Source organism: Propithecus coquereli, unplaced genomic scaffold, assembly GCF_000956105.1.
Source record: "Propithecus coquereli isolate 6110/MARCELLA unplaced genomic scaffold, Pcoq_1.0 Scaffold567, whole genome shotgun sequence".
NCBI classification, from domain to species: domain Eukaryota; kingdom Metazoa; phylum Chordata; class Mammalia; order Primates; family Indriidae; genus Propithecus; species Propithecus coquereli.
The window spans coordinates 519320-531702 of NW_012151585.1; the positions used below are offsets into that span (position 1 = coordinate 519320).

The 12383-nt window shown below is 51.1% G+C and overlaps 1 protein-coding gene across 1 annotated transcript in view; it reads left to right on the forward strand.

The window, feature by feature from the left end:
* Window positions 1-207: 207 nt before the first annotated feature.
* OSBP2 (oxysterol binding protein 2) overlaps window positions 208-12383 on the forward strand; it is an 88803-nt gene continuing 76627 nt past the window's right edge. The window contains exon 1 of the mRNA XM_012657967.1: window positions 208-286. Coding sequence (XP_012513421.1) covers window positions 208-286 — 79 coding nt within the window. The remainder of the gene's footprint in view (window positions 287-12383) is intronic.

Consider the following 12383-nt stretch of genomic DNA (forward strand, 5'->3'; position numbering starts at 1 on the left):
CGCTCCCGCGGCGCCGACGGGGTTAACCGGCTCGTGCAGCGGGCGGCGGGCGGCAGTGGTGCATTGTGGTAACGCGGCACCGGACCCGCGAGCGCCCGTCGCCTCCGCCGGGCGGCCGGCCGGCCGAGCTGTGCACACGACCGTGCGAACCCCCGGGACCCGGCGCCATGTAGCGCCCCGCCGCTCGGAGGCCGCCCCGCCGCGGGGATGAAGGGACGCGGCTGCTGGGAGACGGCCTCCGTGCGCTCCTTCTGCAGCTCCGGCTGCCTGAATAAATTTAAAAAGGGTTAGTGCCTCTCGGCTTCCGCCCGGAGGGAAGCCCGGTTCCCCGCGCATGCACTCCCGGCGCCGGGCTTTGCTGCATGATCAGTCCACGAGAACCTCTGATGTCACTCCTTCGCGGCACGGGGAGCGCGGGGAGCCTCGGGGAACCCCTGTCCCCGCACGCAAAGTGCTGTTGTGTGTGTGCACTCCGGACTTGCTTCACGCGCGGGGCATTTTGGAGAGGGGGCTGCAGTTAAAGACATGTCCATCCGATTAACCTCTGCAAAAAGGAAACGAAATATAATCTAGAGCCTTCTGGAAAGAAGGGAAGTTGGCGATCGGTGTTTAATCCACCAATCTACCCCGCCTTCCCCAGAGTTGGCCTGGCCCCCATCCCTCCCTGCCCCGGCATGCCCCCGGAGCCCCTGCAGAATTGCTGCTTTGCCCACAAGGACCTCGTCCTGGGGCTACCAGTGGTGCCAGCTTTGCTCAGTGCACAACCCTGCCCAGTGGCCGCCTGCCTTTGAGCAAGCTCCCCCTCCCCCCATGGTGATGCCGACTGACCCCCGTGGGGTGTGCAGGCTTGCAAGCCCAAAGCGCCCTTTCTAGCACTGGGTCGGGGGGTTCTGGCGGGGGGGGGGGACTTCAGCTGTCTTAAATTGAAGCCTTGCAAACTCGCTAAGCTCTCGCCTGCAATTCCTGATGCTTGAGACCTTCTTTATTGGCGATTTTGCATGAGTGAAACTTGCTGTGTCTACCTTGATGAGTGTTTCTACTATAACCTGAAATTCTGGGGGAAATTAGGATTCTTTAACCCTGTGGACCTGAAAGACACAGAGGCAGTTAATTTCACTTAACAATTTACTAGAAACAGCTGCTTTTGGAAATTAACCGTACGATTTGTAATTAACTTTGCCTGCTGACTGGTTACACGAATGGCTTTCTAAAGCAGGGTTCCATTCCAGAGTCCTCCAAAGTTGCAGGCTCCAAGCCTCGGCCCAAGACTCACATTTAGCCATGTGAACTCTTCTGAAAAGACCCCACAAGTCTTAGGGTAAGCATTTGAAATTTATTTCATTAGAAGCTGATACTACAGCTCCATCTTAAGGATCCTTTAAAGAAACTTGCAAGTGAATTTTGTCCAACGTGTGTTTTCTGGTTTTAGAGAATTGGTCTTAATTTCCGGTTTTTATTTTGGATATAGTGTCATTTCTAAAGCAGTTATGTTCTTCGTGCAAAGTTTAAATGATGTTTCTGTTATCGATTTGGATGGATTTATTCTGAGGAGGAATGTTGGAGTTAGTTAAGAAAAAGGGAAATACATATCAGATGTTAAATTGTTTTTCTTCTGTTGGCCTGCCCGGTGAGTTTCTTGGTTGCCAGTGTCTGGAAGATTTGCTGCTAACAGGGAAGCATCCGGCCTGATTCTCCTTGGTTGTGGGAGGAATGCTCACCTTTGTCTGGAAGCTCAGGTGTGACCAGAGCAGCGTGACCTCTTTGATGGCCAGGCCTCCTCCGGGCCAGCCTTCATCTTACGCTCCTGCCAGCGTCCTGCTCTGCACAGTGGGGCTGGGGAGGAAGAGGCTCGGGGGTGTGTTGGTGGGCATGGCGCTTACAACAGGGCCCTGAGCAGAGCTTGCTGCACAGGTGGGAGGAGGCCAGTGCAGCCGTCAAAAGCAGCCAGGACTCAGCCTCCATGCCGGAGGCCCTAGGAGCAAACAGGAGAGTATGTCCCTCGGGTCCCCTGTGTGAAGGTCGACTTAGGAAGGCCAGAACAGTGCTTTCAAGAGAAGCTGGAAATCTCCCAGTTTTTAGATGTTGGCCAAAAAACATATAGCTGGGTGCTGCAGGGGGTCTGGTTAGCTGTCAGCTTGGGAGGTGGAGCCTTCTGGCCCCCCACTCACACTGTATGGGTATGGGGCTCCTGTCCCCAGCATGCAGACAGGGTAAGTCTGGTCTCCTCTTTTAGACACATTGAAGGGTATTCTAATGAGGGGGTCACTGCAGACAAGTTTCCCCTTAGGAAAGGGTTTCAGTGAAGTTGTACCATGTACCTGAGCCCATCTTTGTACAAGTTAAAGGGGAGCTGGGCTTGCTGTCTGCCCAGGGGACCAGGGGCTGAGGTCTGGGCCGTGATCATTTCAGTGGCAGAACAGCGTCTGGGCTTGCGGAAGGTCATCACATGGGCTGCTACTCTAGTGGTCCCATGGTGTAGCCAGGCTGTCAGGAGACCTGGGTGCTTATCCTGACTCCGAAGCTGGGCTGTGTGACCCTGGGCAAGTCGCTGGCCCATGAGCCTCAGCTGTGCTCACCCTTGTAAACGAGGAGAAGAGTGGGTTGAAAGAGGTTCCAGGCCTCCACCCTGCTCCCAGACTTGAGCATGCGAAAAGAACCCTGGGCCGGGGCGGCGGAATTGACAGGCGATGGCACATTCAAACGACAGCCACACTGCTTGCCTGAACTTCAGCCAGCTGCTTAGCCATTTTGAGGCTCAGTGTCCTCATCTGCAAGATGGCATTAAACCCGCTTACCTGGCAAGGTGGCTGGGAGGTTGAAATGAGATACTACATACCTGTACCTACCAACCGTCAGTGGATCTGTTTATATGTGTCTCTGTCTCTGTGCTTCAGACAGGGCCTGGTGAGCAACAAAGGGGGAATCTCCATTTGGGGTCTCTTGCGAGTGCCAACTTTAGCCCTTGGCAGCTCACACCTTTGCTGTCATGTGTGAGCAGATTTATGTTGGGTTCATGTATCTTTCTGGTTGGAATGTAAATTGCTCAAAGAGTCGAGAATAAGAACCCCACCCTGGGATGGTGGGCTCACCAGAGGTTAGGGCCAGGTGGCCGTGGGCAGGCCCTGCCCATGGTACTGCCAAGGTTGTCACTTTCTCATTTGTGGCCTCAAAGTACCCCTGCTTGCCCATGAGCCAACCTCTGTCTTCTAAGCCTAGCTCTGATTTGTCCAGCGGAGAGAGCTGAACTGAACTTAGCAAGTGACTGGGCGATGTGTCACAGAAACAGAAGGGGATCAGGGCAATGGCATCCAACGTGGGCCATCAAGGGCAACCGGACCAGGTCAGGCAGGGTAGGTGTCTTTGCACAGGCCCCCAGCAAACTCAGTGGCAAGCATGTGCCAGCCCGTGTGTGTGGCTATGATGTGAGCGCCGTGTACTTGAGTATTCTGAAGGCCTGTTGTTTTGCTGAGGTGTTCTGCGTCTTTGAGGGCTAGGACAGGTACATTCTCAGAGAAGGAGCCTCGTGGAACCTCAGCTGAGAATTGACATGGGACGTAGGGTCCTTCAAAAAATCACAAGTGGGGTCTTTTGGGGGATGGCTCGCCAAAGCGCCTGCTCTTGTGTTCCCTGAATTTGGCTTCTGCTGGGGGCCTTGGCAGGGAGGACTAAAGCCTGATGGCAAGGGACTGGCTCTCTGCTCTAATCACCATCCCTGCATCTGCAGTGTAGCCTCCCAGTGCCTAGGGATTAACATCTGCCACCTCCGCGGGCCTGGCCTCACTCCGCTTTGCCCACTGGGCCCAGTGTCCCTGCCCTTCCCTCCTAATCTAATTCATCTTTGCAGGCCCAGTGCCCAGTCTGGTTCCTCCTGCAGCTTCCCCGCCTGACGCAAGACCCCTCCTGGGCTCCTCCGAAGCAGACCTGGGTTTTTAAATGCAAGTCTTGCCCTGCTCAAGGTTATAAACTCCCAAAGGTGAAGGCTAGGTTTCACCTGCGTCTGTAATGCACCTCTCCCCACCAGCACTCAGCGCTTTCGCATAATTGATGTTCGTAACCAACCCACCCCCTTCAAAGTGAATGCAGGAAAGGGCCACCTGAGGCCATCTGAGGGACCAGGAGCACCCTTGGGTGGGTGGTGTTTTCTCTCCAGCCTCGTGTTCTTCCTTTGGGGCTTTCTCCTAGTTCACTGGAACTTTCCTGACTCAGGATTGGAAGCGACAGCTGGGATCTTTCCTGCCCCTGCCCTCTCCCTTCTGGTCCCACTGTGAAGAGCAGCGCCCCTAGAACAACGTGGGGAGCTCAGGTGGAAGGTGTGGCTCTTAGATAAACCTAGGGGATCATGGAGAGCTTCCCAGAAGAGGCGGCACCCAGCTGGATATTGGAGGATGAATGAGAGGTAGGCAGGCAGAGGATGGGGATGGGCAGGTGCTCAATTAGGCTTGAGCCAGGCGTCAGGGCCTAGTGACAGGGGAAAGGGAGGAGTTTATGTCCTCCCCACACCCAGTGGTCACCATTACTTGGTGTGACCATTGGAAGCAAGACATTCTGTCATACATACGTAACATGGCAGAGCCTCTGTGTGCTTACCTTTGGCATGGAGTGGTGAGAATTCTACTTGGCAAATTACCCGATGGCAGTCATACGTGTGAAAATGTCTTGCACCTCCCCGGCACATGGTAGCTGCTCATTAATGTCATTACTTTTTGGGTCCCTCCCAGGATAAGTGTGGCTGTTATATGCATGCATGTTATTTTACGAACAGACGTGTTTGGGGAGTAATGTTTTACTGCCGTAATTTGCACAGAGGCCATGAAGCAGCCAGCCTACCAAGGCAACCACGGGACTGGATACACGGTACAAGTCCAGCCTTTGGAGCCAGATGAGACCCAGGGATGATGTGGGAGAGGTCACCCCAGCTCCCGCATCTGGGGAGCGAGGCTGCTGTGCAGCTTGAAATAAGCGGGGGACATGTGAAGCGCTTGGCCCGCATAGTGGTGCTTAATCAGTGGTAGCAAATAAGACGATTATGGGCTGGATCGTTGTACAGATGGGAAACTGGGGCTCAAGGAGGAGAGAGAGGCCTTCTCTAAGATCACACAGGCAGCGAGGGGCCCAGAGCCCACACACACAGCTCCTAACCATGTGTCGGATGAATGCATGGCCAAGGGCAGAGTCAGGCCTGCGGGGAGGCTGTGGACCCCGACTCTGCCAGACTCTCAAGAGGCCTGGCCTGAGTGGAGGCCACAGTAGGTGGATCTTGGGGTCACTTTCTGGGGCAGAACCTCGGAGCCTGGGGAATGTAGGGAGTGGTGATTTGGGAGGATTCCTTGTTTCTGGAAAGAAGCTAAATGCCAGAGGAAGTCTCAAGTGTTTCGATGCTTTGGGGTGGAGTGAGCAGCAGTAAATGATCGAGGAGAAGACAGAAGAATTTGTCTTTTCTATTTAGCACAAAATCTGCCCAACAGTGTCTCTCAGTCATTCACTCTGTGCCAGCAGCGGTGTGGGGCACACCGTGTCCTCAGCTGCGTAACAGGAGTGCAGCGCAGAGGGGCTGGGGTGGGGGGAACCAGAGCCCAGCTTACCTCGTCCCCAGGCCAGCGTCCTTCCCATCCTCCACACCGGTACCCGCCCTGGGAAGGAGCAGAGGACCAGGCGTGGCCCTAGCTGGCTGAACTCAGAGCCCAGGAGATGCTGGTCTTGCCACACAGAGAAGGTTTGGAACATTCACAAGGGCTGAGGTTCGCGGGAGTCGGTGAGCTCTAAGGAAAAGCGCTGCCAGTGTGCAGGGGTCCGGCACGGAAGGCCCTACGTGGGCGGGCAGCTAAAGGTGGGTTGGGTGGGCTGCATGGCAGGGTGTCCCAGGCAGGGGGAGCAGCATGCTGGGGGTGCCGAGGAGGGCAGTACACCTGTGTGCATGTGAGTGTCACCGTGTGTCAGGGGCAGGCCAACAGGTAGGGAGAGCAGAGAGTTCAGGGCAGGAGGAGGGAAGAAGGAAGGGGAGAGGTGGGCAGAGCAGGCTTCCCACAGTGCTTTGGATTGGCTCTGTGGAAGCCCCCTTCACGTCTGTGCCAACCCGGAGCCCCCCCCCCCCCAGTAGCGAGGGGCTGCTTCGCTGTATTGCGAGGGCTTGGAGAGGAGGGAGGGTCACAGTGGCAAGTGCAGCAGAGAAGAGAAGCATCTCATGGGCCAAGTGCTGTCCCTGTGCATTCGTGGCTGCCCCCGGGCTGCAGCGTGTCCAGTGAGGAAGACACTGGCAGCATGGGGGTGACTAGACTGTGACAGGTCCCAGGCTGTCCCAGCCAGGCAGCCAAGCTTCTGTTGCTATCAGTGGCCTCAAGGAGCCTGGGGAATGTAGCACACTCTCTGGGCAGCCGATTCCCTTGACGTTCGCGGGTTGGTGTACAGAGCTGCGATGGGCCCACTTGGTACCTCGTACAGATTAGAAAAGAGTACCCCTTCCTCAAGACCCTTTACCTCCACTTATTTCAAAACTGTTGTAACATACTGATTTGTCAGAACAATACTCTTTTCTTCCGTTTGCTAGATGTGTGTTACAATATTAATAAAAACAAATCTACGATGTCTGTTGTGATTGGCACCCCTGAGGGTTGTGCAGTGTACAACCTGCTCAACCATATGCAACAGCCCTGTTAATATAAACATTTTTCAGGAATAATGTTTGGCTGGTCCAGAGGATAACACAATGACCTCTGTTGCCTCTGGGCAAAGAGAGAAAGGGCTGCCTAAGTGCCAGGCAAAGATGGGTGTCCCCACTGGGGCCCCAGCACAGGCCAAAGTGAGAGTAGAGCTTGGAGGGGCCACGGGTGAGTGAGGAGGCTTCAGCATGGCCAGTGAAATGGGGAGAAGGGGCCGAGTCTGGCTGCAAGCGGTTGAGCTCAAGCTCATGACTGGAACTGAGGTTCGCTGAACTGACATCTTCCTCTGACCTCATCAGGGAGTGTCCCTCGGGGCACGGCCCCGCCCCCTGCTGACATGATTCATTCTCCTCACACCTGGTTTTCCCGTGCCTGTCAGCTCAGACCAGCAGCAGCAGCTGATCAACTAGATGAGCAACATGAATAAAGATGAAGTTACAGGCCTCACGCTGCCAAAGATAAATTTCTTTTTATGTCCTGCCTCCCTCTGACGTGTGTGTTGAATAACGATTCCTGACGCACGTCTTCAGAAATAGTAGCTGCTCACACTGAATGGTGTGTCGGGGCGGAAGGAGGCCACAGACTTGGGGAGTAGAACCCCACCTGGACAGCACCCTGGGGCTGCCTGCTGTGTCCTGGCCTGGGGTGCCCAGCATCCTTGTGGCCAGAAGCGGGGGCTGGTTAGAGAACTGATAGCTGGTCAGGCCCACCAGGTACATCCCTCTACCTGGAATATTTTTAATCAGAAGCAGCACAGTCTGTACAGGAAGGGGTCTCTGGGGCATGACTCCATTCCTTAACCATTTAGCAGCTGCTCATCTGCCTGGTGACCTCCGTTCCCCAAGCCCACTCCTCTTCTGTCTCCCAACACACATGCTTTGTTTTTGGCCAAGCTTTCTGAAACGAACCAGAGCCAGTCCTCTGTGCCCTGAACATTCGGTATTAAGCGTTATTTACCCTTTAGGCAACAATTCCAGATGTTCAAGATCACAGTGTTTCCATAACTCCATTATCCCTCCTGCCACTGTTTTTAGGTCCCTATTTTTGGTTAGTATTTTGCCTTTATATGAACATCCTTTTTATATCTTTGAGATCCAAAAAAAAATAGCATTTTCACATGGCTGTACATCATAAGCTCTTTCCCACGTTACTGCAGGCTTAATGTTTATCCGTTGAATGGCTGTAGAACGCCTTTTCCTTCTGTTAGACATTTAGGTTCTTCCAGGATTGTCACCATAGCCAAACTGCTGCCTGAGCATCTTTGGCATGTAAAATTTTCCTTTTGTGGTTTCTCTCCGGGACAGATTTCCAAGAGTGCGATCACTGAGTCAGAGCGTGAATGCTTCCCTCTGGCCCCACATGGCCCAACCAGCATTCTGGTTCATGATGCTTGGGCAGGCATGGACAACTTCTCTGCGCCTCCTTGCATTAGACTTCTGTCATTCTGAGAGATGATTCTTTGACCAGCATAAAATTGTGCCTCGTTAGTGTTTTAATTTGCATATGACTAACCAAGAAGCATGAGTCGTCCCCACTAGTTCAGTTCCTTGTGGTTGTCCCTTCATGGCTTTAGCTGCGTTTTCTCCTGCCCTTGTGTGGAAACCCAAAGGGAAGTAGTATACGTGCAGTTGGTTTATGTCATGCATGGCCGGAACCCAAGCCAGACAGAAAGGACTTCTTGGGACCCTGGCACTGATCCACTGTGTCCTTAGTGTTTGGGGTTTGGAGAAGTGGTCCTGGACCTGTCATTCCCTAAAAGGACCTACTGCATAACTTGTGGGGCCCAGTACAAGATGAAAATATGGAGCCCCTTGCAGAAATTATTAAGAGTTTCAAGACAGCAGTAGCTGAGAATTAAACCAAGCCTGGGTCCCTTCTGAGTTCAGGCCCAGTGTGACTGCACAGGTCACACACCTGTGTTGATGGTCCTGCCCCCATGCTCTGGAGCCATCTAGTTGGAAGTAGCTCACTTGACCGTGCTGAATCCACTCCTTAGCTCTCCCAAGGGCCACTCCAGTTGCAAAGGTTCTGGTCCAAGCGTGGGCAGAGTCTTGACATGGGAGCTCTCGCTCCTGCTGCTCTGATCTGTGCTCGAGGACAGCACCACAGAAGGACCCCTTGACTGCCAGGTCTCCTCAGCCGTAGAGTTAGTTGTCTTTTCTTGTGGCCATTTCTGTGCCTGCTCCAACCTCACCCTGACCTCTAGCTGGCTCTTTCTGGTGCAGTCTGGCCCTTCTTCTGCTCATCTTCGCCTCCTTTGCCTAAGCAACACAAGTGGCCAGGAAGCATCTCACTGTCCTGGGACATTCTGTGCACTTCCTCTAGTGCGAGCTTTCACCTTCGCTCTGCCCACTTCGTCCCTACCCTTCCCATCTCGACCCCTCTGCCCTTGCCGCCTTCTCCTTGCCAGCCCGCAGCTGGCAGGAGCTGCTGCTTGTATTATATGGAGCTGGGAACCCAGTGGTTGCAGATTGTTGCTAACAGTCGGAATGGTTGTTTGCAACCATTGCAGTGGTTGCTGCTCTTAATTGGAAGTACCAGGTTTTCTCTCTGATCACTGTCACCAGGCTCCTCACAGATAGCAGAGGTTCCTTGGGAGGTGTTAACTTCTCAGGGGCCTCTGAAACATGCTGGCATTCTGAATGGGCTAGGTGGGTTTCCACAGAAGGAAGGGGAGGTGACACACAGTGCCAGCGCTGGGCAGTGGTGTCCTGCAGGGGAGCTGGGGCTGGCTGCCCAGCTGGCTGCAGCAGCAGCAGCTGCACTCCAGGGCAGGGGATCGTGTAGGGTTTGGAGCTTTCTTAAATGGCCCTTGGTTTGACTTGGCTCTTATTGTCATGAGAAATGTGGCCTTATACTCATGGTTTTTCCCCGACATTTTTCCAAGCTTGACTCAGGAAAGTGTCGATGTGCGAGTTCTCACACTGAGTTGAGAAGCTACCTATGTGAAGGAAAATCATGTAGCCATAGAGTCCTAGACTGTCACTGTCAGATGGGGTCCTAGAGGTGATTTACCCAACCCTCATGGTACAGACAAGGAAACTGACGCCTAGAAACACACAGTTGTACAGTTGGGAAGCCACGAAGCCAGCCGACCACTGCTAGAGGTAGAGGTTAGAGAACATAATCCAAAACCATTGTCGTTTGGCTGTTAAAATAATTTTCGAGACTTCTTCCTGATTACCAAGACAATTCATGCTCGTTGTAGAAAATTCAGTAGAAAAAAAGAGCATTTAGAAGAAAATTAAAAATACCTGTAATTCTGTTGCACAAAAATAACCCCAAATGATGCTAGCTACCGTGTACCAGGAACCTGTGCCTTTCACCTGCGTGTCTGATCCATCTCTAGCAGTCCCTTGATCTCTGTCACCCTGAGCCCCAGCTCATTTGAGGTCCCCACTCACCTCATTTTGCAGGTGTGGGAGCTGAGCTGTGGAGACAGAATTTGCTTGTTTACACAGCTGTAGTAAATGGACTCAAAACCAGCCATTTGTCTCACCATATACCCGAACCAGGACTTAGTAGCATTTTAAACCATGCTGAGAGTTGAAAACAGTATCTCATTGTCGAATGGGTGTGTCTTTGCTTCCTAGTGGGGTTGAATTTTCTTCATCTATCTATTAGCTTCTTGCACATCTGTGACTTCTTTGTCTTGTGCTAGTTTTGTCTAGTGTCGCACCTGAACCACATGGATGGGATGTTTGTAGTTGGAAAGTACGTTTTTGTAGTAAGTCAAGTCTTCCCTTATCAGTGTTTTTTTTCTAATGCTTTATTATGACAAATGTCAAACATAGAGAAAAGCTGCAAGAATTGCGCAGTCAGCACCTGCGTACCCACCACCTAGATTCCACCAGTAACATTTTACTGCATTTACTTGCTCACCTATTTATCCTTCTGTCTGTCCATCCAAGAGTCCATCTGATTTTCTAAAATGCTTTTCAAAGTCAATTGCAAACATCACTACAATTCACCCTCTAAATAACACTTCAGTATGACATTAACCACAGTTCAGTAAGTGTTAACTTTTTTAGGTAAAATTTTCATATCATCCATTGCTCTAATGTGCACTATTGTTTGAGTTCTGACGGGTGTGTACCTGTGCGACCCAGACTCCGTCGAGGTATAGGACTTGTCTGTCTCCCCAAGTTTTCTCTTGCCCCTTCCCAGGCAGTCCCCTGCCCCCAGACATTACTGCCATTTTGGTGTATTTCACCGTGGATTCTTTTTGCTGCTGTGGAATGTCACATAAACGGAATCGTGCAGTGTGTACTCTTTTATGCGAGGCTCCTTTCACTCAACATGATGTTTTTGAGGTTCATCCGCATTGCATATGTCATGTTTGCTCTATTTTATTGTCTAGTATTTTCATTGAATGAATATACCATAATTTCTCCATTCTCCTATTGATGGCTTCCTGGTTGTTTCTGATGTGAAGCTAGTACGAATAAAGCTGTGATGGCTGTACTTGTGCAAGTCTTTTTGTTGACATTTGCTTTCATTTCTCATGGATAAGTAGAATTGCTGGATTAAAGGATGGGTTTTATGTTTTCTTTTATAAGAAACTATCAAACAGTTCCCCAAAATGCTTTTGAATCATTTTATATTCCCACTAACGCTGTAGGAGACTTCAGGTCTCTCCATATCCTCATTAACATTTGGTATTGTCTGTCTTTTTGATTTTAGTCATTTTGATGAATGTCTAGTGACATCACGTTGTAATTTATCACTCTATTTTGTAAATGTGAAAGCTATTCTTACCTGGTACTTTTTCTTCAACTTTGTGGGTTTTTTTTTTTTCTTTTTTTTTTTTTTGAGGCAGATTCTCACTGTGTTGCCCGGGCTAGAGTGCCGTGGCGTCATCTTAGCTCACAGCAACCTCAAACTCCTGGGCTCAAGCGATCCTCCTGCCTCAGCCTCCCGAGTAGCTGGGACTACAGGCATGTGCCACCATGCCCGGCTAGTTTTTTCTATATATTTTTAGTTGTCTGGCTAATTTCTTTCTATTTTTAGTAGAGACGGGGTCTCGCTCTTGCTCAGGCTGGTCTCAAACTCCTGAGCTCAAACAATCCGCCCTCCTCGGCCTCCCAGAGAGCTAGGATTACAGGCGTGAGCCACCGCGCCCGGCCCTTTGTGGGTTTTTTTACTGTGAAATACTCTGGTTTTTTTCCAGATTACCTTTGGTATTATTTTGTGTAGCTAAGAAATTGGGATTTGCTTATAATTTTGTTAAACCCTAATGTGGGAAGATCTATTTGAGTTTGATGTGTATTTTGAGGCTTAAATATTGGTATTTAGAAAGGGCATGCACTTTATTGAACAGGAAAATTCACAGAAGAGAACTATCATGGGGTGGGTATTGCATGTAGAAAAGTGTGAGTCTACACCATCGTCATAGTGATGGGACACACAAGACTGATGTGTGCATTTAACAAATATTACCTGCAGAGGACAGAAATAATAACAACTCTGAACTCACCTCCCTACTCAGGACTTAGCTAGAATATTCCCACTTACCTGCATGGATCTTTATTTATCCCCTTCCCTATTCCCTGTACTTCTCTGCCAGTTAATTACTATCCCAAATTTTGGGTTTATCATGTATTAATAATTGGTTTTTTTTTTTTTTTTTTTTTTGAGACAGAGTCTCACTCTTTTGCCTGGGCTAGAGTGAGTGCTGTGGTGTCAGCCTAGCTCACTGATGGGTCACCCCACAGGCACATGGAGCAT